At 46.3% G+C, this 25,569-nt stretch overlaps 1 protein-coding gene across 5 annotated transcripts in view; it reads right to left on the bottom strand.

Moving 5' to 3' along the window:
• Nucleotides 1-3,062: 3,062 nt before the first annotated feature.
• The window catches only part of LOC124604560 (josephin-1), a 64,957-nt gene continuing 42,450 nt past the window's right edge, over nt 3,063-25,569 (bottom strand). For all 5 annotated transcript variants that reach the window (XM_047136490.1, XM_047136488.1, XM_047136489.1 and 2 more), the window contains 3 exons: nt 16,626-16,843; nt 5,425-5,605; nt 3,063-3,737 (listed from right to left, as the gene is read on the bottom strand). In XM_047136490.1, the coding sequence (XP_046992446.1) occupies nt 3,501-3,737; nt 5,425-5,605; nt 16,626-16,843 (636 nt within the window). In that variant the 3' untranslated portion in view covers nt 3,063-3,500. The remainder of the gene's footprint in view (nt 3,738-5,424; nt 5,606-16,625; nt 16,844-25,569) is intronic.

Raw genomic sequence — 25,569 nt, 5'->3', positions numbered from 1 at the left:
TATGATTTACTTCCATACCTCCTCATGGGAACGCATTATTGCAACAGGTGTTTTCTGTTAATCGGACTGCACCACAGAACATTAGAAAGAAAAATACTAATTGATCAAAGGCACATTGCTATTATTTCTTCTGGAGGTATACAAAATGTTTAAATAATGAAGCAACTGATACAGGCAGTGAAAAACTGCTCATTCTCGATATATGGATTCATGGGAAAAGGAGAAAAAAAAGAGAACAATAGGAAAATATAGAGCATCAAAAAGAGATCTGCTGAAGAAATTAAACTTCTTACAATGGAAAAGTTAAAATTATTAGCAGAAACTGAAAGGGAAGGGAGACTTATTGAAGAAAAAATACAAGATCTTAAAAAGCAGTGTTACGTAAAACTTTCTTCCTTAGAGTTTTGTATATTTCAGACTTTGCAGAATTTTTTGTAATTTCAAAATAGAATTCAAGTTTTTCTTTAAGCTGAGAAGATTGTATACACATAATATAGTTATATGTGTGGTTGGTAGGTTTGTGGGATTAAAGGGACCAGACTGCGATTATATGTGTGTAAATGTGACTAGTATATTGCTCCATTGAATATTTGTTTGAGTAACAGTAAAATATAAGAAACTACACTTTCCATATCACTAAATGAATCAATTTATTAAATACTAGTTCACAACAAAACTTCCAGAAAGTGAGTAAATTCTGGATTTGCATTAAATTGTAGGTATTTTGCCAGTAATACGTCATTAGTTAAACTTAAAATTTATATGTACATCATTATCTCACCATTTGCACACAATGAATAAAAAAGTGATATTTTCAATTTTTATCACAATTTCTGATGTTCAAACCAGTTAATTTAATCTTATTTTAGGTATTGATTTAAAATGTGAGTGCTTCATATCTGGAACATTCCTTGTCTCATAAGTTATGCTTTATTCAGTGTACTGAAGTTCATTTCATCATTTGGTGGTACAATGAAATATCAGTCTGCCCAAGTATGTTAGGTATTTTCAGTTATGCATTCACATACAAAATCAGCAATCATTAAAAAGAAAAGAAAAAGAAAACACCGAATATTTAAAGCATGCACAACAATCAGTTTCAATCCCTAAAAGGACTATTTGGGCAAAATATAATAAAATTCTGGAAAAGTAAGTTCTGGGGGGGGGATCAAGAAAATTTTAAAGTGGCTACCCTGGTCTATTGTGGTCAACCTCATCAGCTGATGACAAAATTATGCCTCATATGTTCCACATGGAATATACAACAGAACTAAGTATGGCCTTTTGGAAGCACCTAGGAAGGCCTTGTCGATATAGACGATAGTCCATAATTGCTACTACAAGGTGAATTTGACACATAGGCATCCAGCACGAACAACAGTACAAACACTCCAATAGACTGGTGTATGTAGACGGTGAGCAAAGGACCACCTGGAACGCACTCTGCATCGATAGCATCAGGCCCTTTGTACCAATCGATGGAGGATTATACAACACCAGATGATTGTTATACAAGACTGTGAAAGTGACCAGGTGCCAATGCATATCCTAGGCAAGGATCAAGCAGTGATGTCAGACAGTCAAGTTTTGGGCTGGTATCATGTATGAATGTCAGATGCCTCTCATCGCTACCGAGGCTAATTTGAGGGCTTGGAAGTATATGGACGGGATATTCTAACTTATTGTCAGCTCTCAAGGCACCATTTCAGCAACTGGTCAGTCTTCCAAGACGAAGATGCATGCACGTGCGGATGCACCGACGCACACAGGACGCACACCATGCGCAGGCCTGCGCCCACACGCACCGCATGCTGTGGTGCATGGACACGGAGCCGTGGCATGAACGCAACCCTAATACACTTGGCTTGAGAACACCGTGACGCCAGGTTGTTATACCATTATACATCCAGCAAGTGAATACCTTCCCCCAGCAAACACAAATCAACTTAATGGAATGGCTTGTGGTAACTGCTGATATTAATTTGACTGAACATACTTATGACTAGTTAAAAGCTGCATTGGTTGATATAGAAAACCATCTCACTCACTGGATAACCTCAAGAGGGCTGTCTTTGAAGAATAAGATGGAAGATCCAAGCACATTCATTCAAGGCATGAGAGGGAGCAACATGGTATTAAATGTAACTCAGCAGCTGATTTTAATTTCACAGATCAGCACTTTCAAAAAGAATGCCTCTATTTAAGTTAGTGTGTGTTTTTGTTTCATAGTATTGTTAGTCTTTTATTTCTGTAATGTTTATCCTTTTATTTCTTTTTTTTCCTTGTATTTACGCTCACACATGTTTGAAAGATACAGACAGAAAAAAACCTTTTTTGAGCAGTTCAATGAAAGGTCTACTAAAAATATGAGGAATATATTTGCAGTGACTTGTTCCAATAACAAGTTGATTTTGCTCAAAAAGCCTCGTAAAACCTGAGAAAATGAATGCAAATACAGAGTTAAAGTCAACAGTAGGAACTGTATTTGTGTATGCTGCAGAATGGGAGAAAGTTGCAAGATTATTAGTGTGAAGAAATGCCTGTGTTTGCATACTGCATTCAAATTACCTGTATTAATATTAGTTTTCTTGTTTTGATTAATAATTGTTTTAATTACTTTTTGTTTTAATTTAATACAAGGAAGGTAGCTATAATCTCACAAAATACGACAACCTCTATCATCACAGCTCTCCTGGTACATTACAACTGTGTGAACACTAGGACAACTTTTAACATCTACCTCACCTAGCTAACATTCTATCACGTGTACTACCACTGTGTGCCTGACAGACAAAACATAAAACTTCACATGTCAGCATGCTTCAACAATGCGCCATTTGAGTTTCTAGTTAAGGACACACATTCCATTAAATGAAATTCCAGACTGGTTTTAAAATCCACAACAGCAAGCGGCGAATAAGGTAATAGAAATTATCATCAAAAGACCTGCACCATCAGTTTCCTCTTGTAGTTTGGAACTTGGGTATTTAAACACAGAAAATGCAATTTAGTAATCTCATCAGTTTAATGATATAAATTACAAGATTACTAGAAGTGATTCAATAAATATCTTTTAACTGATTTATTAATTAAATTAATGGCACTTTTTCTGATAAACTATTTCAACTCATATAAAAATTTCTGCAGTCTCACAACACAAACTATTCACAAACAAAACTTAGAAAAACATAATAAATATAACTTTAACAAAATTCAACATGTTAATACTGTGATGCCCTGAAGTTTCAATATAAATCTGAGGCATGTTGTAACTGCTAAAACAAACTTAACACCATACCCCACATACTTTTAACACCTTTCTACAACACCCAGTAATAAAAAGATAAAACACATTTGACCAAATTGTACTATGTTCACTCAACCAGCACTTTCATGAGAAAAATTGTGTAATGTTACACTTCTGAACATGAGAACAACAGTAAATATATATTTATCTCTACTCTCAATGAACATCAATTAAGAACCAAACAGTCTTAATGCTATCTCAGTTGTGAAGAGTTAACAGTGTGCATTTCTGAAGTTCTCAACACACAGTTTGCACTTCCATCACTTGCTGATGTGCCAACACCATTTTCACAAATTGAACTGTTTGCCTGACTATTGTCATTGTTCACTTGCCAACTCTGATTTTGTTCCACTTCTGCAACAACCACCACAAAGAGTTCCTTTTCTTTACACTCCAGCTGTTGCTGCAAGTACAGCAATATTTCTGGTGCCTGTTACAAACACAAATGAGAACATCTTAAATAAGATTTGATTCAAAAGGTTGCAGAAAAGAACAAAGCAAAATACATGTTGAAGGAGGGGGGAAAAAGTAGTAATTTTCAACTGAAAACAGGTGAGAAATAAAAACTGAAAGCTACACCTCATAGTCACACTGATAAATTTGCTTATGCATTCTTTGTACTATATACTCCAACAAAACAATATTATGAAGGAAAAAAAATCTTTACCCTATAGGGTGTTTTAAGAAGAAGTGATGGATTGTGGCTGTACTGAAGCAACAGTATTGGCAATTATCTCAGTTCGTTTAGAGGAAATCAAATAAAATCTAAATCTTAAATAATGCACAAAAAGTTCTGGTTGAGAATAACGAATTATTTTAGGAATAAAGAAACAACTCACCAAAAGACAGAAGCACTGCACAAGAACAAAATGTACAGAGCTTTGCGTTGCTAGCTTTCAGAATGAAATCCCCTTCTTGAGCTGAGAAAACACACACACACACACACACACACACACACACACACACACACATGTCTCCCTCTATTGTGCTCATTTGACTGCCAGCTCTTTCATGGTCAGCGAGTGTACACACGCCACTCACAGTGGGCCAAGGAAGAGCTGGCAGTCGAATGAGCACAATACAGGGAGACGTGTGTGCATGTGAGTGAGCGTGTGTATATATGTGTGTTTGAGGCATGTTTCTCCTACAGCTTGAGAAAGGAAAATCTAAATCCAGAGAGACAAATCATGACTCTGACAGTGTCTCAGCTACTGAAAATCCATAATGTTTTGTGGGTTGGAACTGTATGACTTTAGCTTCCATTTGTTTAGTTTCCAGATTTGCTAATGAGTGTATTTCAATAAATTTCCAAAATACAGTAGTAAATACAGCTTACTCAAGGCCACTGGGGGGGGGGGGAGGGGGGGGGGGGGAGATATAACGAAAGAGATTGCTTGGTTGCATGATTAATGGTAGCCAATATAATGTAACTAGCAATAATTCTTTTCTGATCACGTCTTGCAGAAGGTTCTTACTTTGGCTCTCCACTCCAAGTCCGGCTTATGAAACTTCAACTACAGTAGGCTAGATAAATAAATTTTCATATAGTATGTAAGTGTATTACAAAAAGATACATTGATCTTTCAGTGTGCAAGCACCTAACAATTTTAAAACTCTTACTGAAAGAACCAAATCAACAACCTCAATGAAAGCAAAAAGTGTAAATTTATCTACCATACTCTTGTCATCAAATGACACTTGGCTATGAAATGTATTACTGGTATTAAACATCAGAAGACTAATAAAAACTGTAAATGAATTTAATGTCTTTAATACAGAAATGACCTCATATGGAAAGGGAGCTCTGAAACAATTCATGAAAATTTGTAAGGCTGGGCAAAATTATCAGTGCATTACAGGAACAGAACAATAAATTCTTGTTCGCATTGTACTTAGAGGTCTCGGTTTTGATAGTCAATATACAGCAGAATAATTAAGATTTAAACAAAAATGTGGCACCATTTGGAATTCTCTGGTGGAAAAGAAGCATTGGTTGTGAAGAAGATGAATGGATACAACTGTAAAGTGAGCAGGGAAAAAACACTTTGCAAATATTTACTGACTACAAAAAAGGACTGTAGGAGGCATGTAATAGGCAATTTCTATTTTCTTAATACCTTTCCAATAAGCTGAGGACACTCAAGTTTAGAATCCAAGTTGTAGTAGCTTCCTTGTATCTCTCTTATAGCCACCCAGTGACGGCGACGGAGTGGGAGTAACACAAATCCCAGTTTGTAGTCACTTGGCACATTTAGTATAAAACCAAGAATGTTATGAAGATTTAAACACTTAGGATCCCTGGGAAAAAAAGAAAATTGTCACATATAATGATACTTCTCTAAATACACATTACACTGTCCATGCAAAAAAAAAAAAAAAAAAAAAAAAAAAAAAAAAAAAAAAAAAAAAAAAAAAAAAAAAGGCTCTGAGCACTGTGGGACTTAACTGCTGAGGTCATCAGTCCCCTAGAACTTAGAACTACTTAAACCTAACTAACCTAAGGACATCACACACATCCATGCCCAAGGCAGGATTCGAACCTGCGACCGTAGCGGTCACGCGGTTCCAGACAGTAGCGCCTAGAACCGCTCGGCCACTCTAGCCGGCCACTATCCATACAGTTTTGCACATTTGTGTTATGCAGATGACAGCAGTAAATACTTACTTTTACTTGACATTATAGCGTACCACCATTAAACTTTATGAAAATGATAGTTCCTTCCTTTATCAACACTATCAACAATAGTGATGTTCACTTTATTTCATTTTTAATCAAATTCCAGACAGATACATGAAAAGGGACAGAAATCAGACTTCAATGTTCTGGCGTAACGACAAGCGCTGGCACAAAGTTCAAGAACGAAACACAAGAGAAGGTTGTGACATGACATCAACTAATAGTATGCTGAAAAGGGCCGCACCACGACAGGAGCAGCCTGAATCTGAAGAGAATATAAGCACTGCTCCTGCCAGCCTCAGTCAGACAGTGGAAGAATGGATAGCAGATCTATACTGGAAGACGCGCACTAGAAGAGCCGTGATTTGTGATCCATATGACCTTTTGTGATTAAAGTGCATGCAATTTTGTATATAGCAAGGGACATTAATTATATGCATGTTACCAATTGCTTGCCGCCCAAAAAGTTAGGTATTGTCAATCTACCTTATTGTAATAAAAAACATTAATATGATCTGCTTGAATAGTTGTTTAGTTATCCGAGAAAGCATTATCCTAGGCACCCTGTAAGACAAGTATGCAGGACACCATATCAAACATGGCAATGTATGTAGGTGAAAGACTGCCACCTCTTTTTTAAAGGAATATGTACCGATTCCATACATGAATACAGAACATTTTATATGTATGTTTCTTTCATACCTGCTGGATGAAACAACTTAACCTTGTGAGCACTTCAGTTTATTTTTATCAATTTTTCCTCATTTCCCTAAAAAACAACAATGCTGAAAAGATTGAATACTATGAAACAGTATCTTTATAGTAGATGCCTAATGATGGACACATCGTGCTGATTTCTCTTTTTCCCCTGCATTCACTTACTTTGTACATATTCAGTATAGGGTTTTCTATATATGTTTTCTTTAATGTTTTGGAGCATAGGTTGCAGTACCTGTAAATAATTGCTATTCCAACCTCCACGTTCAACAGACTGAATAATTCACTGGAGCTTAATGATACTTTATGCAATAGTATCACTTTCTACCTCCCCCCACCCATTTCCTTCTTTTCTACTCAGATATCCCTTAATTTATTAACTCTAGAAACAACTCATGCCAGTAAAAATTCTCTTTCAAACAGTTAGAAATGGGCCCATTGCGAGACGGGCATGGGGGGGAGCCAGACGGGGATAGGGGGGAGGGGTGCAAGATGGGAATGGGGAGGGGTTAAGAGAAGGCGGGAGAAGAGGGGGATGGGAGGGGAGGGAAAAGGGGAGGTGGAGAGGGGAAGCGATGGGGTGGGCGGAGAGGGGGAAGCGATGGGGGGGGGGGGGGAGTGGGAAGGGAGAGAGGTGGAAGCGATGGAGGGGGTGGGAAGGGGGAGAGGGGAGGGGGAAGCGATGGGGGGGGCGGAGAGGCGAGGGGTAAGCGATGGGGGTGGGTGGGTGGGTGGGGAGGGGGAGAGGTGGGGACGCGATTGGGGGGGTGTGTGGGTGGGGAGGGGGAGAGGTGGGGACGCGATTGGGGGGGTGGGGGGGGTGGCGGTAAGCGATGGGGGGTGGGGGGAAGAGATGGGAGACGGGGGTGGGTGGGGGGAAGAGATGGGAGACGGAGGGGGGGCCAAGCGATGCGATGGGAGACGGGGGGGGGCAAGCGATGCGATGGGAGACGGGGGGGGGGGGGGGGGCAAGCGATTCTACGTGAGACGCGGGGGGGGGGGGGGGGGGAGCGATGCTACGGGAGACGCGGGTGGGGGGGGGGGGGGAGCGATGCTACGGGAGACGCGGGTGGGGGGGGGGGGGAGCGATGCTACGGGAGACGCGGGTGGGGGGTGAAGCGATGCTACGGGAGACGCGGGTGGGGGGGGGAAGCGATGCTACGGGAGACGCGGGTGGGGGGGGGAAGCGATGCTACGGGAGACGCGGGTGGGGGGGGGAAGCGATGCTACGGGAGACGCGGGGGGCAAGCGATGCTACGGGAGACGCGGGGGGGGGGGGGGGGGGGAAGCGATGCTACGGGAGACGCGGGGGGGGGGGAAGCGATGCTACGGGAGACGCGGGGGGGGGGGGGGGGGGGGGAAGCGATGCTACGGGAGACGCGGGGGGGGGAAGCGATGCTACGGGAGACGCGGGGGGGGGGGGGTGAAGCGATGCTACGGGAGACGCGGGGGGGGGGGGGTGAAGCGATGCTACGGGAGACGCGGGGGGGGGGGGGGTGAAGCGATGCTACGGGAGACGCGGGGGGGGGGGGGGGGTGAAGCGATGCTACGGGAGACGCGGGGGGGGAAGCGATGCTACGGGAGACGCGGGGGGGGAAGCGATGCTACGGGAGACGCGGGGGGGGAAGCGATGCTGCGGGGGGGAAGCGATGCTACGGGAGACGCGGGGGGGAAGCGATGCTACGGGAGACGCGGGGGGGAAGCGATGCTACGGGAGACGCGGGGGGGAAGCGATGCTACGGGAGACGCGGGGGGGGGGGAAGCGATGCTACGGGAGACGCGGGGGGGGGGAAGCGATGCTACGGGAGACGCGGGGGGGGGGGAAGCGATGCTACGGGAGACGCGGGGGGGGGAAGCGATGCTACGGGAGACGCGGGGGGGGGGGGGAGCGATGCTACGGGAGACGCGGGTGGGGGGGGGGGAGCGATGCTACGGGAGACGCGGGTGAGGGGGGAAGCGATGCTACGGGAGACGCGGGGGGGGGGGGGAAACGATGCTACGGGAGACGCGGGGGGGGGGGGGGAAGCGATGCTACGGGAGACGCGGGGGGGGGGAGGGGGAAGCGATGCTACGGGAGACGCGGGGGGGGAGGGGGAAGCGATGCTACGGGAGACGCGGGGGGGGGGGGTGAAGCGATGCTACGGGAGACGCGGGGGGGGGGGGGTGAAGCGATGCTACGGGAGACGCGGGGGGGGGGGGGGGGTGAAACGATGCTACGGGAGACGCGGGGGGGGGGGGGGGAAGCGATGCTACGGGAGACGCGGGGGGGGAAGCGATGCTACGGGAGACGCGGGGGGGGAAGCGATGCTACGGGAGACGCGGGGGGGGGAAGCGATGCTACGGGAGACGCGGGGGGGGGGGAAGCGATGCTACGGGAGACGCGGGGGGGGGGGGGGGAAGCGATGCTACGGGAGACGCGGGGGGGGGGAAGCGATGCTACGGGAGACGCGGGGGGGGGGGAAGCGATGCTACGGGAGACGCGGGGGGGGGGAAGCGATGCTACGGGAGACGCGGGGGGGGGGGAAGCGATGCTACGGGAGACGCGGGGGGGGGGGGGGAAGCGATGCTACGGGAGACGCGGGGGGGGGGGGTGAAGCGATGCTACGGGAGACGCGGGGGGGGGGGGTGAAGCGATGCTACGGGAGACGCGGGGGGGGGGGGGGTTAAGCGATGCTACGGGAGACGCGGGGGGGGGGGTGTAGCGATGCTACGGGAGACGCGGGGGGGGGGGGGTGAAGCGATGCTACGGGAGACGCGGGGGGGGGGGGGGAAGCGATGCTACGGGAGACGCGGGGGGGAAGCGATGCTACGGGAGACGCGGGGGGGAAGCGATGCTACGGGAGACGCGGGGGGGAAGCGATGCTACGGGAGACGCGGGGGGGAAGCGATGCTACGGGAGACGCGGGGGGGGGAAGCGATGCTACGGGAGACGCGGGGGGGGGAAGCGATGCTACGGGAGACGCGGGGGGGGGGAAGCGATGCTACGGGAGACGCGGGGGGGGGAAGCGATGCTACGGGAGACGCGGGGGGGGGGAAGCGATGCTACGGGAGACGCGGGGGGGGGGGGGAGAGATGCTACGGGAGACGCGGGGGGGGGGGGGGGGAGCGATGCTACGGGAGACGCGGGTGGGGGGGGGAGCGATGCTACGGGAGACGCGGGTGGGGGGGGGAAGCGATGCTACGGGAGACGCGGGTGGGGGGGGAAGCGATGCTACGGGAGACGCGGGGGGGGGGGGGGTGAAGCGATGCTACGGGAGACGCGGGGGGGGGGGGGGTGTAGCGATGCTACGGGAGACGCGGGGGGGGGGGGGGTGAAGCGATGCTACGGGAGACGCGGGGGGGGGGGAAGCGATGCTACGGGAGACGCGGGGGGGGGGGGGAAGCGATGCTACGGGAGACGCGGGGGGGGGGGAAGCGATGCTACGGGAGACGCGGGGGGGGAAGCGATGCTACGGGAGACGCGGGGGGGAAGCGATGCTACGGGAGACGCGGGGGGGAAGCGATGCTACGGGAGACGCGGGGGGGAAGCGATGCTACGGGAGACGCGGGGGGGAAGCGATGCTACGGGAGACGCGGGGGGGAAGCGATGCTACGGGAGACGCGGGGGGGGGGGGGAAGCGATGCTACGGGAGACGCGGGGGGGGGGGGGAAGCGATGCTACGGGAGACGCGGGGGGGGGGGGAAGCGATGCTACGGGAGACGCGGGGGGGGGGGAAGCGATGCTACGGGAGACGCGGGGGGGGGGGAAGCGATGCTACGGGAGACGCGGGGGGGGGGGGGGGAGCGATGCTACGGGAGACGCGGGGGGGGGGGGGGAGCGATGCTACGGGAGACGCGGGTGGGGGGGGGGGGAGCGATGCTACGGGAGACGCGGGTGGGGGGGGGGGAGCGATGCTACGGGAGACGCGGGTGGGGGGGGGGAAGCGATGCTACGGGAGACGCGGGTGAGGGGGGAAGCGATGCTACGGGAGACGCGGGGGGCAAGCGATGCTACGGGAGACGCGGGGGGGGGGGGGGGGAGCGATGCTACGGGAGACGCGGGTGGGGGGGGGGGAGCGATGCTACGGGAGACGCGGGTGGGGGGGGGGAGCGATGCTACGGGAGACGCGGGTGGGGGGGGGGGAAGCGATGCTACGGGAGACGCGGGTGAGGGGGGGAAGCGATGCTACGGGAGACGCGGGGGGCAAGCGATGCTACGGGAGACGCGGGGGGGGGGGGGAAGCGATGCTACGGGAGACGCGGGGGGGGGGGGGAAGCGATGCTACGGGAGACGCGGGGGGGGAAGCGATGCTACGGGAGACGCGGGGGGGGGAAGCGATGCTACGGGAGACGCGGGGGGGGGGGGGGGGAAGCGATGCTACGGGAGACGCGGGGGGGGGGGGTGAAGCGATTCTACGGGAGACGCGGGGGGGGGGGGGTGAAGCGATGCTACGGGAGACGCGGGGGGGGGGGGGAAGCGATGCTACGGGAGACGCGGGGGGGAAGCGATGCTACGGGAGACGGGGGGGGGAAGCGATGCCACGGGAGACAGGGGGGGGGAAGCGATGCCACGGGAGACAGGGGGGGGGAAGCGATGCCACGGGAGACAGGGGGGGGGGAAGCGATGCCACGGGAGACAGGGGGGGGGAAGCGATGCCACGGGAGACAGGGGGGGGGGGGGGAAGCGATGCCACGGGAGACAGGGGGGGGGGGAAGCGATGCCACGGGAGACAGGGGGGGGGGAAGCGATGCCACGGGAGACAGGGGGGGGGGAAGCGATGCCACGGGAGACAGGGGGAAGCGATGCCACGGGAGACAGGGGGAAGCGATGCCACGGGAGACAGGGGGAAGCGATGCCACGGGAGACAGGGGGAAGCGATGCCACGGGAGACAGGGGGAAGCGATGCCACGGGAGACAGGGGGAAGCGATGCCACGGGAGACAGGGGGAAGCGATGCCACGGGAGACAGGGGGAAGCGATGCTACGGGAGACAGGGGGAAGCGATGCTACGGGAGACAGGGGGAAGCGATGCTACGGGAGACAGGGGGAAGCGATGCTACGGGAGACAGGGGGAAGCGATGCTACGGGAGACAGGGGGAAGCGATGCTACGGGAGACAGGGGGAAGCGATGCTACGGGAGACAGGGGGAAGCGATGCTACGGGAGACAGGGGGAAGCGATGCTACGGGAGACAGGGGGAAGCGATGCTACGGGAGACAGGGGGAAGCGATGCTACGGGAGACAGGGGGAAGCGATGCTACGGGAGACAGGGGGAAGCGATGCGATGGGAGACAGGGGGAAGCGATGCGATGGGAGACAGGGGGAAGCGATGGGAGACAGGGGGAAGTGATGGGGGGAGATGGGAAGGGAGACAAGGGGAAGTGATGGGGGGAGATGGGAAGGGAGACAAGGGGAAGTGATGGGGGGAGATGGGAAGGGAGACAAGGGGAAGTGATGGGGGGAAATGGAAAGGGAGACAAGGGGAAGTGATGGGAAGGGAGACAAGGGGAAGTGATGGGAAGGGAGACAAGGGGAAGTGATGGGGGTAGATGGGAAGGGAGACAGGGGGAAGCGATTGGGGGGGGGGGATTGGGGAAGGCAGAGAGTGGGAAGGGATGGGAAGGGAGATGGGATGGCGAAGAGAGGGAAGCGATGGGGGAGAGAGACGAGATGGCGGAGGGGTGGAGGAGTTGGGGGGGGTGGGAAGAGGGATAGATGGCAGAGGGGAGGAGGGGGGGGAGAGATGGGATTGCGGAGAGGAGGGAGGAGGTGGGGAGGGGGGGAGGGGGGGAGAGGGGGAGGGAGAGACGGGGAAAGAGCGCGCGAGAGACAGATAAAAATTGGCTACTTCCATGCTGAATGGGCAGTAAACACAATGCATATTATTGAGCAGATTTTGTTGTTTCTCCCTCATCCTATCTAGTCATCCTTTGTGTTCTGACTGACTTCTTATACTTACTACATGTTGCTTTGTTTTCTTATTCTAGTCCTTTCCTCCCTTGTTTAAAATTTTTCAGTCTTCTGGCTTTGTCAAATTAAAGTAAAAAATAGTTTTTGATGATTACCTCCAATTTCCAATTTGAAATGTCACAAAGATCAGCAACACTTTATACAGGGTGTTACAAAAAGGTACGGCTAAACTTTCAGGAAACATTCCTCACACACAAATAAAGAAAAGATGTTATGTGGACATGTGTCCGGAAACGCTTAATTTCCATGTTAGAGCTCATTTTAGTTTCGTCAGTATGTACTGGTACTTCCTTGATTCACCGCCAGTTGGCCCAATTGAAGGAAGGTAATGTTGACTTCGGTGCTTGTGTTGACATGCGACTCATTGCTCTACAGTACTAGCATCAAGCACAGCAGTACGTAGCATCAACAGGTTAGTGTTCATCGCAATGTTTACAAATGCGGAGTTGGCAGATGCCCATTTGATGTATGGATTAGCACGGGGCAACAGCCGTGGCGCGGTACGTTTGTATCGAGACAGATTTCCAGAACGAAGATGTCCCGACAGGAAGACGTTCAAAGCAATTGATAGGCGTCTTAGCGAGCACGGAACATTCCAGCCTATGACTCGCGACTGTTGAAGACCTAGAACGACGAGGACACCTGCAATGGACAAGGTAACATTGTAAATTTTCACAACCAACATGTGTGGGCTGACAAGAATCCGCACGCAATTGTGCAATCACGTCATCAACATAGATTTTCTGTGAACATTTGGGCAGGCATTGTTGGTGATGTCTTGATTGGGCCCCATGTTCTTCCACCTATGCTCAATGGAGCACGTTATCATGATTTCATACAGGATACTCTACCTGGGCTGCTAGAACATGTGCCTTTACAAGTACGACACAACATGTGGTTCATGCACGATGGAGCTCCTGCACATTTCAGTCAAAGTGTTCGTATGCTCCTCAACAACAGATTCGGTGACCGATGGATTGGTATAGACAGACCAATTCCATGGCCTCCACACTCTCATGACCTCAACCCTCTTGACTTTCATTTATGGGGGCATTTGCAAGCTCTTGTCTACGCAACCCCGGTACCAAATGTAGAGACTCTTCGTGCTCGTATTGTGGACGGCTGTGATACAATACGCCATTCTCCAGGGCTGCATCAGCGCTTCAGGTATTTCATGCGACGGAGGGTGTATGCATGTATCCTCGCTAATGGAGGACATTTTGAACATTTCCTGTAACAAAGTGTTTGAAGTCACGCTGGTACGTTCCGTTGCTGTGTGTTTCCATTCCATGATTAATGTGATTTGAAGAGAAGTAATAAAATGAGCTCTAAAAGGGAAAGTAAACGTTTCCGGACACATGTCCACATAACATATTTTCTTTCTTTGTGTGTGAGGAATGTTTCCTGAAAGTTTGGCCATACCCTTTTGTAACACCCTGTATAATGTTGTCACCATGAGAAACTTAGTTATCATTTTCCTTTCCTCTTTCATCGCATAAAGGTACTTCTATTTCCAAAAGCAAATTTTTGTGAGTGTGTGTGATCATGGTACTGTTGCCATTTACCAAAAAGAAAATCTGACTGATGAAGTAATTCCCCCTGACACAGTTTAAAGTGAGAATTACAAAGATAGCCTTGCTTTTTAAAATGTCCCAATTTCTTCACTTCACTTCCTTTCCGTAAGGATATATCACAGAACTCACAAGTAGTTTGGGGATGCTAACTATCTTAGCTGGATGAGGTTGAGTACCAATTATAGCTCTCAGAAGAAAGGATTATGGAAACTACAGAGAAAGTAAACAAGGATGGAAACACTGAGATCTGAATCTCTTCACTTCTGAGTCATCATCATCATCTTGGACAGTTTCCGGCCACTGGCTGGGTCTGTCGGGAACACAAGCCTCTCCATCGAGTTCTGTCTTTCCACCATTCCCCCTCTTCCACCTTCGTCCAGTTCTCTCCTCTTCTCGTCACACATTCCTTCACTCCCCTCACCCATCTATCTCTTGGTCTTCCCCTGGGCCTCTTCCCCTCCAGTTGCAGATCAAACATCCTCCCATAAGTCCAACCCCTCGTCCAAGTCGTGGGAGATGGGCATCGCCTATAGGGGCGATGTACAGCGGGGACTTCGTGTGCCCCAGGACCGCTACGGTAGCTGGGAAGGCCCTATGGGAACCCTGAAACGTGACGGCTAACGGGGCTCTGGTGAAGCTGCGATAGGCCTAGCAAGCCAGTAGTGGATAAATTAACTGCTTTCAAAAAGGGAACATGCCTCACTTCTGAGTAACTGTCCAAATTTTATCATTGCAAGCTAGTCCTATGCTACCATAACTATAACTGATTGTTAGTATACTTTACATAAGCTGCCTGTAGTGGCTGCTTCTATCTACACAGACAGTGGCCAGTATTTTACATCTAGTTCTGGCAATAGACACATCCAAAAGTGAAAAATGTAATCTTAACTTTTGGAATTATTATTTTCTCCTTCAAGGGGGAAAGACAAATAGGCTGGATAATATTTGAAAGGAGGGGTGGATCACTCTTGCTCCAAGATGAGAAGGGCACCACCTGTTGCAAGGATGAAGGGGAACAATAAAAGGAATCCTGCCTTAGGGAGTAGAAGGTCAAGCAAAGTATATTGGTAAGCACTAGCTTCCATCCAGAGATGATAAAAGGAAAGAGAAAGAGAGATTGAAATTGAAATCCATCTCCATGCCCACACTCAATTCCTGAGTGTATAGCCTGACCATTTGTCAGAGAGTTTAATAAGGTTTGTTCCTAGTTTTCTTGTTTGTTATATGGGCTCTCAATTTCTTATTTCTGTCTGGTGAGGGCACATTTAAAAACTTCACACCAAAATGTAGGAAACACACTAAAACCTAAACAAGCTTATAAAGTCTGCATGGGAGTATTCTAGTGTCCTGTACTGTGGTTGGGTGAATCACAGTCCAGATGAAAATGATCACTATTACTAGCAACAAATGCCACAGAATAGTGTGTGTAAGAATTCCAAGATATTTTTCAATACGAATGAATAGTTATATTATTTTAGTTGCATTACCACAGAGAAGAACTTTCTAGGAGAAACCAGAGTTGAAGTAAGCACAATAAACAGGCAACCTTGTCATCAAATTAATGCTTAAAGCTACTTTTAAGTATGAAACATGGTAAACTGAATTTTATTAGTTTGTCCATATATTGAAATAATTACATATTGCTATCCAACTAAACCTCAAGGAATTCTGCACACCATGTTTCACTTAGTATGTGACTGCCAATGAATCTTTCTGGCATAAATAGGTCACTTATTTGTTTGAAATAGCACAACACAAATCTTTCTGAGTTTTAAGTCTTAAACTGCTTGCTCTGAACTAGTCACAGGACTGCTCAATATCACCTTGCTGTGTCTGGAACCACTGCATTTGGGCTCTAGACCGGTATGCTTGCGCCATCAGTGTAAACAAATCCCACCCCTTGAAGAGGAATGCTACTAATGCCATGACATTTTCGTTTTTGAAGTCATTTTCATGCTCCACACAATCAAAGGTGTTGTTAGCAGGACAACACAACAAGTCAGCACAATAATATTTGTTGTCTCGTTCTCCAAGGACTTTATTTGTGAAGAATCTTTTCTGACAGCCAAATTGTGAAAAGCAACACTGTAAAAAATGTGTTAGTGTTCTACAGTAGCCAATTTTCTCAAAAGTCTCTCTCTTGAAAAAGTGAAGGTTGGAGATGCAGCAAAACCAAGTTGTCAAAAATCTAATGGAAATGTCAGAAAGTGAAGTATTTAGTTATAAGAAGGTCATAATAGTTTCTGAACACATACATACTAATGACAAACAATTCAGTAGTAAACTACCACTAACGTAGAGAAGAAAAGGAAAAAAAGAGTTATCTTCATAAAAAATGACTAACTATTGTACATTTCATTCTATTAATTGTAATTAATCTTTATTCAGTTTAAATTACTTACTTCCTCTTGTCAAACCAGATTGCTTCACAGCCTTTCTTTTGAAGTGCTGCCATTATTACATTTATGTCATAATTCCCAAGTCCAAGGAATGACTTGTGAGGATTTATCCAGTCATTAGGAGACAAAGAGTAACAAATAGTGTCTAATTCAGCTTTGCTGAATGCATTACATTCTTGGAAGAGATTGTTGAGGGCATGTAAAGCACACATTTCTTTAACCTGGAATAAAGAATCATCTTTTCACAACAATAAGTTTAATATATTAGATGCATGCTATTTCTAAAAACTATACTAATTTAATGAAATGGATAGTTGTTAGTCACCATATAGCGGAGATGCAGAGTCACAGATACACACAACAAAAAGGACTGTCTGAAAGTGAGCTATCTGCCAACAAGGCCTTTTTTCGAAATTAGACAAAGGACACACACACACACACACACACACACACACACACACACACAGATATGGGAGGTCAATAGGTACCATTTCAGATATATCTATGTTTAGTTTGAAAAAGTATGAAGTGGGGAGTGACTCGCTTGTGAATACAGTTTCATTTAATAATATCTCTGGATCAACAAGGGGTTGTGTCATCAACTGTAAGCATATTCGTAAGCTAAAATATGGCAGAGACAGGATTTTCTTTTCTTTTTTAATTTGAAAATCCATGTATGTGTACCATTATATCAAGTAAAATAATCCTCAAATATTTTAAATACAATTCATTCATGAGATCCATCCTACAGTTTCTTTGCTGCAAGCGTGTTTTAGTAGCATAAGTGCAACTTCTCTTATTATTCATTAAATTTTGTTTGTTACAATCTTGGGTTTTGTTCATTATAAAATAACATTCACTGCTGTCAGTCACATTTTGTCTTTATTTTGTGCATGAAATATTTTGGGAAATAATTCATATTATCAAGTGTGTTTCTCATATATTACGAGATTTCTCAGGTGTGATGTTTGCGATGTGTGGGCTGCTGCATTATTATGTAACTATAGCATTTTTTCTTGTCATCTTAAGTAGAAATTTACATAGTTCACAGTATACATTAAAACCAGAAACAGAGGTAAGCAAATGATCACAAAGGGCAAATGTTGGTAGATACATCAACTGTACGATGATCCTAGCAACATACGAATAGCTTGTAAGTCAGTGGTGACATTGCTGGGGCTGGAGTGGTGCATTTTGCACTTTCACTGCCAAGTTCAATCTTCCTGTCAAACTGACAGAATCTTGGAAAGGCGTTTCCTGTAGGAACGGGTCTTATGATTTTTCCTGTGCTTTTATGTCATCTGTGTGAGCTCTGAATTTGTTGATTTTGCACTTATGACATTGGTGGGGATTTGCTTACCCCCTTCCTCTCTGCCTTGCTGAACAACATCAAACCATGTGGAAAGAAGTACAGAAGTTTTTCAGTTTATTCAAGTAAGGTTTGATCTATACATGTTTCATTGTGAAAGCATGAGTACTCTGAAATCTGATGTTTTTAATGAGTTTTCTAATAGTCTGTCATTGCAGCAGTATGGTGTCAGACTCGTCAGAATGTTGACAATATTTTTTGTGTGGTACATAGTTCTGCTTCCAGCTAGCATGACACTGGGCATCACAGTAACACATTAAATGTGATGGCCACTCATCCTCTACAAGCAATACATTTTCACCCTGGTGGGTGGATCAACAATTGGTATCGCATCTTTGAAACCTCTATGAACAGATTCTTAAATACATGAGTTCCTAGACCTGGATTTTGACTTGTAACTAAGTGTTATTTGTGTGTGGCTGTTTAGGATAATTCTGGCTTTGTTCATTGATATGGATTTGAGTTCATGTAACTTTTAGACATAATGTTCACTTTCTACTGTGTTTCACCCATCGACTTGGTATCACAGCATTGAGCTACATAATTTGTGTCAGACTATGACAAAACAGTAATGAGAAATTTAAATCTTCAGATGTTATTAACACATCATGGACATGAAATTCATTGAATTGTGGCAGCAGATGCTGATACTGTGACAGGAAATTCAGAGTGTGTGATTTGTTGTAGAAAGAGTTGAATGGCCTGTGGAAGTGGATACCACTACAGCATAATGCACTGTCCATAGCATCAACACTGCTGATCCACAAATCAGCATTGTCAGCACCTACTATTTCGGCATTTGACAGTTCAAATGAAACCACAAGTACTCCAACAACTTTTGTTATTTTACAAGGCTAATAATATTGCTGATGTTCATGTTCATTCTGCTGCCCAACTCACTGAAGGTACACTATCACCCTCACCACATCTGGATGTGGAAATGGAGGGAAAGTCAAAGAAAAGTCAAAGTCCCAGTCCCGGTCCAGAAAAAAACCATTGTATTCTAGAATCAAATCTCCCACCAGAATGGATCATTATTTCCTGTACAGAGCAAATGGGTATTATAATGTAATGCACCTTATACAGGTATGTGTGATACGTCACAGTCGCATTGGATTTGTCACTCTCTCAATGAATGTTACCTTTAATAAATCTTGCAAATATACGGTCACCTTTGTTGGTAGTTCTTGTGGTCCAACTAATCCGTCCCACATCCATGCACAAACTACTGCTTCTTATAGACTTCATTCCCTGGCAGAATGATGCTGTAAGGAAGTATTAACTGTTCCAAGCTACTAAACGAATTAAACTATTTCATACAAACTCTTCTGTATTTTAACTCTTCAACTCAGTAATAGACAGATACCCAAATCAGGTAGCTCACAAAAAGCTTTTTAAATCATCATCTACATAACATGTACATCTGACTCTCAACTCATGCATAAAAGAAGTCCATAATCATGTCCTCCATTTGCTTGGCATCCCCGTTGACATTGTCTGTGGCCTTCTTTCTCCTAGGAGTTCAGGATATCACTAAGTCTTTGCCCCAAAGCATAAATGGGCCCATATAGCAAGTGTCTTCTCCTACCTCATGTCATGGCTTGCCACTGTCCTTTGCTGCTACTGTTCATGTGCCATCTGCACAAACCACAGATCAGAGCATGCACAGTGGATCCATCTCACTTACTTACTACTTAGTAAGTTATTAGACATCATGATCACCTTAAGCTGTCCCAAAGGCTCATAGTGGAAAAGGATACTCCTTAGATTGCCATGTTACACTACATCTCCATATGGTATGTCTGCCGTGACTACTGCGGTCATGGCAGTCTAAAGCTAAACTATGTGCCATAAAAATAATATTGCTGCCCTCTCCTCATACGTTTCCATATTGCTGGAGTAGCAGGATATTAGCGGCTGTCTTTGTTTTTACCTACAATTTACTGCAGGTATCTCTGTACTTTTATGAGGTGTTGCCTGTGAGGAAGGGGGTGCTTTTGTGCTATGTTCTTCTAATGTTAGAGCAATATCTTGTTGCCTTCCTGTTGAACCAGAGGTAAATTTAGCTTTAAGTGCGGATAATGTAACATGTACTATCTTGCTAGTACATTAGCAGGTGCAGGTGCAGGTGCAGGTATCTGTGCTAGTCTTTGAAGTATTCAGCTGTGTAGCAACATTAACCTTGGATACCAGTTTTGTCAAAGCCGTGACAAATGAGGCCATACATATGGGATGCTGCATAGGTTTTAACATTCATTTTGCTTTGCTGCAAGAGATTTTTCTGGCAGAAGTGCCTGAATTTTATTCTGTGTGTTATACACTTTTCATTCAATTTAATTAGACAGATAAAAAATCAACTCACCAAGTGGAGGCAGAACACACACAATTAGGCACTTACATAATTAGGCAAACTTTTGGAGCCAGTTGCTCCTTCTTCAGGCACAAGGGTTGAAGGGGAAGAAGAGTGGTGAAGGAAAAGGACTGGAGAGGTCTAGGAAAAGGGGCAGATTTTAGGAAAGTCGCCCGAACCACAAGTAAGGGTAGACTTACTGGACGGGATAAGAATGAAAGACCCCTTTTCCTACACCTCTCCAGTCCTTTTCCTTCATCCCTCTTCCTTCCCCTTCAACTCTTCTGCTTTAAAAAAGAAGCCACTGACACCAAAAGCTTGCCTAATTATAAACTACTTTTATGTGTATGTTTTGCTGCTGCTAGGTGGGAATATTTTTTTTCTATTTAATTAAATTACAGTACTGGCCATTAAAATTGCTACACCAAGAAGAAATGCAGATGATACACCGGTATTCATTGGACAAATATATTATACTAGAACTGACATGTGATTACATTTTCACGCAATTTGGGTGGATAGATCCGGAGAAATCAGTATCCGGAACAACCACCTCTGGCCGTAATAACGGCCTTGATACGCCTGGGCATTGAGTCAAACAGAGCTTGGATGGCATGTACAGGTACAGCTGCCCATGCAGCTTCAACACGATACCACAGTTCATCAACAGTAGTGACTGGCATATTGTGATGAGCCAGTTGCTCGGCCACCATGGAACAGACGCTTTCAATTGGTGAGAGATCTGGAGAACGTACTGGCCAGGGCAGCAGTCTAACATTTTCTGTATCCAGAAAGGCCTGTACAGGACCGGCAACATGCGGTCATGCATTATCCTGCTGAAATGTTGGGTTTCGCAGGGATCGAATGAAGGGTAGAGCCACGGATCGTAACACATCTGAAATGTAATGTCCACTGTTCAAAGTGCCGTCAATGCGAACAAGAGGTGACCGAGACGTGTAACCAATGGTACCCCATACCATCACGCCGGGTGATAGGCGAGTTTGACGATGACGAATACACGCTTCCAATGTGCGTTCAGTGCGATGTCACCAAACAGGGATGTGACCATCATGATGCTGTAAACAGAACCTGGATTTATCCGAAAAAATGACGTTTAGCCACTTGTGCACCCAGGTTCGTCGTTAAGTACACCATCGCAGGCACTCCTGTCTGTGATGCAGTGTCAAGGGTAACCGCAGCCATGGTCTCCAAGCTGATAGTCCATGCTGCTGCAAACGTTGTTGAACTGTTTGTGCAGATGGTTTTTGTCTTGCAAACATCAAGACGTGGCTGCACAATCTGTTACAGGCATGCGGATAAGATGCCTGTCATCTTGACTGCTAGTGACACGAGGCCGTTGGGATCCAGCACGGCGTTCCGTATTACCCTCCTGAACCCACCGATTCTATATACTGCTAACGGTCATTGGATCTCGACCAATGCAAGCAGCAATGTCGCGATACGATAAACCGCAATCGCGATAGGCTACAATCCAACTTTTATCAAAGTCGGAAACGTGATGGTACGCATTTCTCCTCCTTACACGAGGCATCACAACAACGTTTCACCAGGCAACGCCAGTCAACTGCTGTTTGTGTATGAGAAATCGATTGGAAACTTTCCTCATGTCAGCACGCTGTAGGTGTCGCCACCGGCGCCAACCTAGTGTGAATGCTCTGAAAACCTCATCATTTGCATATCACAGCATCTTCTTCCTGTCGGTTAAATTTCACGTCTGTAGTGCATCATCTTCGTAGTGTAGCAATTTTAATGGCCAGTAGTGTATTTTGTCAAAAACTGATTGTTTTTGTTGTTGCACTTTCCATCCAGTATTCTAAATGGACTACTCATCCAGACAGTTAACACATTTTGGTGTTGACGTGTATGGAAAATTCATCTCATTCTTATAATCCACATTTACTGCAGGAAAGTCTACCATACAATGAACAGTGTACACAGATCTCTAGAATTTAAAATGCCTCATTAGATTTGGTAAATACGTTTTCACAGCTTTTAAGGTATCCACTAGTCATGAAGCTCTCCCAATGTAAAAAAGGAAGGAGACAGATCTTCTGTAAGGTAACTACTTTTCTATCTGTGATAAACTGATTGCAGTACAATTGTGCCCTCTAACAATTCTTTGGTTTTATTTTATTGGAGTCTCTCTTGGTACGTTGTGAGGTAATAACCCTTAAAATTCATACAAGCTGTAAAGAGTGTATGAAGGTTGATCACTGTGTTCCACAGAATTACTACAAGACGATAATGAAATGCACATCAGTTCCAGCAGGTCGCTGGGTAGCTCTACCAGCTTAATAGAACTGGGGTGTGGCAGGTGGGCCCAGAGGTTGCCCACTTTCTTTTATCAGAGGATTGTGATGTGTTGGGTATTAAGCTGATATGCCTATTCTGTGGACACACAATGCTTTGCCATCACACTGCATACTGGTCACTAACATGTCCAAAGCTTACACACCAGCCCCTGGCTCTAGATCCAAAATTCTCAAAAAACTGAACTCAATCACCAAGATTGAAACTTCAGTAGCCCATACAGTGAAAGATGAACCCTCTAACAGTGGAAGTTGGTTTGGTACAGCTGCTTCTTGTGCCTACCATACCCAAAAATGCGACACAAATTTTTACACAACTCTATGGCACAATGCCCCAGGGTTGCTGATGGCACACAGAAGGTGCATGTACCTTACACAATTGTACAGATGGAGTGAAGAGTTACCTCATTAGAACAAATGTCTTATGGAATACTGGTGGAAAGAATCGAATAAACACAACAAGGGATGTGGACAGTATCAATAATAAAACACTGTACACAGAGTCCACATGGTCAACAAAACCTTATGGTGTGTTTATGCTCCAAACTCGCTGCTTGCTGGCATGGACCAGTGATGAATCAAACCCACTGAGTCTTATTGGCGTATTTAACCTGTACCAACAACTGATGTTACACTGTTTGCTACTATCCTCATCAGACAAAATGATCAAACTGATTAATGTTTCGAGGTGTGACCATTGCCGCTAGTCCTGAAACTTGAGCAGTGGTAGGCTACTTCAACGATACACTGGCAGTATCATTTTTTTTATATAACTGCACACTGTTAATGTGGATTCTTCCACACCATACATCTACATCTCTGCCAACATCCATACTCTGCAAACCATTGTGAAGAGGACGGCAGAGGATACTTTGCACTGAACTAGTTATTAGAGCTTTTTCCCATTCCTTTCACATACGAAACATGTGATCATTGGTACTGCTCTTCTTTGTATACATTCAATATCTGCTGGTACTCCTATTTGGTAAAGATTCCACACACTTGAGCAATACTCTAGGATGGGTCACACGATTGTTCTCTAGGCAATTTCCTCTGCAGACTGACTGCATTTTCCAGGTTCCATTTTCCAAGTATACTGCCAATGAAACCATCATACACAGAAAGTAATGTTGGTTATGACCTTATAAGGCACTTTCTAGAGTGAGAACAAAAAGTGACGACTTTGAACAGGCTCTTACTTCAACCATTTTTGCATGCACAGCTATCTGAGACCTAAGGCACACACGTCACCACAAGTACTTCTCAATGGATATGATTAGATGTGATAACTTTTGGAAATTAGTTTCTGTTTCATCTATTTTATAGTTTTTTGTTTTTTTGTTTTGTTTAATACAACATCAGCACGAAAATCTACAAGCGGCAGTTTTATTACATGAAGTAGATAGTAGATGCAGAGGAAAGCTAATGAAATATTAGCTCAGAGTGAGGAGGCCTATGAATTGCTCTTTCTCGGGAGTTACGTCAATAACGTAGTGCAATGTAATGATCAGATATGGGCATATTAGTGTGAGTGTGGTCAGTGTACTGCAGCACCGCTGATGGCAGATGAGCGCAAGATGTTGTCACTGTAATAATTGAACAAGGCCAGCGCAATGTTGCGAAGCAGGTCAGCTTCTAGAAACAGTGAATCCAGTGGTACTGTCGACTAGTACAGTAAGGGGCAAGGCACATTTCCACACTGGCAGTGCCAGTAGTATTTTAAGATATGAGACTAGTAATGGCACATATGCACAAGTGTGGCACTACCGACTATAAATACTGGCAATTTTTGTAACAGAATTATTCTGAGTCTTGCAGCCAAACCAGGACAAACAGCCTGTGCTGGATGATTTTTTTTTTTTTTTGTGGTTTTAGGGCTCAAAACTTCTATGGTCATTAGCGCCCAACCCGTGACTTAAGACAGTAAAAAACCGAAATTTAAAACCACCAGCAATGGGAACAAAGTCAGAAAATTGGAGAAACTAAAAATAGAAGAATGCTTAAAAATCCACTACAGAAAGGGGGTGGTTGTCCCCAAAAAAAGCTTCAAATGACTGACGTCATTTCACTGTCACTAATAAACTGGAGAACACGGTCGGCTGAGCGCGTGTCATCTGCTAAAATCGACGATAGATCAGGCGACAGCTGTAGACGGGAGCGTAACGGATTAAAATTGGGGCATTCAATTAAAAGGTGTCTTACCGTCCACAGCTGAGAGCAGTGGGGACAGAGTGGGGGAGGATCGCCGCTTAAAAGATGTCGATGGCTAAAACGACAGTGCCCTATCCGGAGTCTAGCTAAAATTACCTCCTCCCGACGACGCGTTCGGGAGGAAGAGGTCCAAGCGCAAGGAAGGGCTTTCACTTCCCGCAATTTATTATGGGGAAGTGCCGACCAATGCGCATGCCATAAATGAGCAACTTGGCGACATATACCGCTCCGTAGATCGGTGAAGGGAAGCGACTGAATAGCTGGCCAAGGAAGAGAGACTGCAGCCTTGGCCGCCATATCGGCCGCCTCATTCCCACAGATACCAACGTGTCCCGGGAGCCAGAGGAATGCCACCGAGACGCCCCCCAGGTGGAGCAAGCGCAGACAGTCCTGAATCCGGTGGACCAGAGGGTGCACAGGGTAAAGAGCTTGGAGACTGAGGAGAGAGCTGAGAGAATCTGAGCAGATAACGTACTGTATCCACTGATTGCGGCGGATGTAGTGGACAGCCTGGAGAACAGCGTAAAGCTCCGCAGTATAAACCGAACACTGGTCGGGAAGCCGAAAGCGATTTGGGGTGTCGCCAACAATATAGGCACTCCCTACACCTAACGATGTTTTCGAGCCGTCGGTGTAAATAAATGTGGCGTCCGTCATTTCTGCACATAGAGCAGCAAATGCCCGACG

The sequence above is a fragment of the Schistocerca americana genome, chromosome 1, assembly GCF_021461395.2.
Source record: "Schistocerca americana isolate TAMUIC-IGC-003095 chromosome 1, iqSchAmer2.1, whole genome shotgun sequence".
Lineage (NCBI taxonomy): Eukaryota > Metazoa > Arthropoda > Insecta > Orthoptera > Acrididae > Schistocerca > Schistocerca americana.
This window is presented reverse-complemented; position numbering and strand designations above follow the sequence as displayed.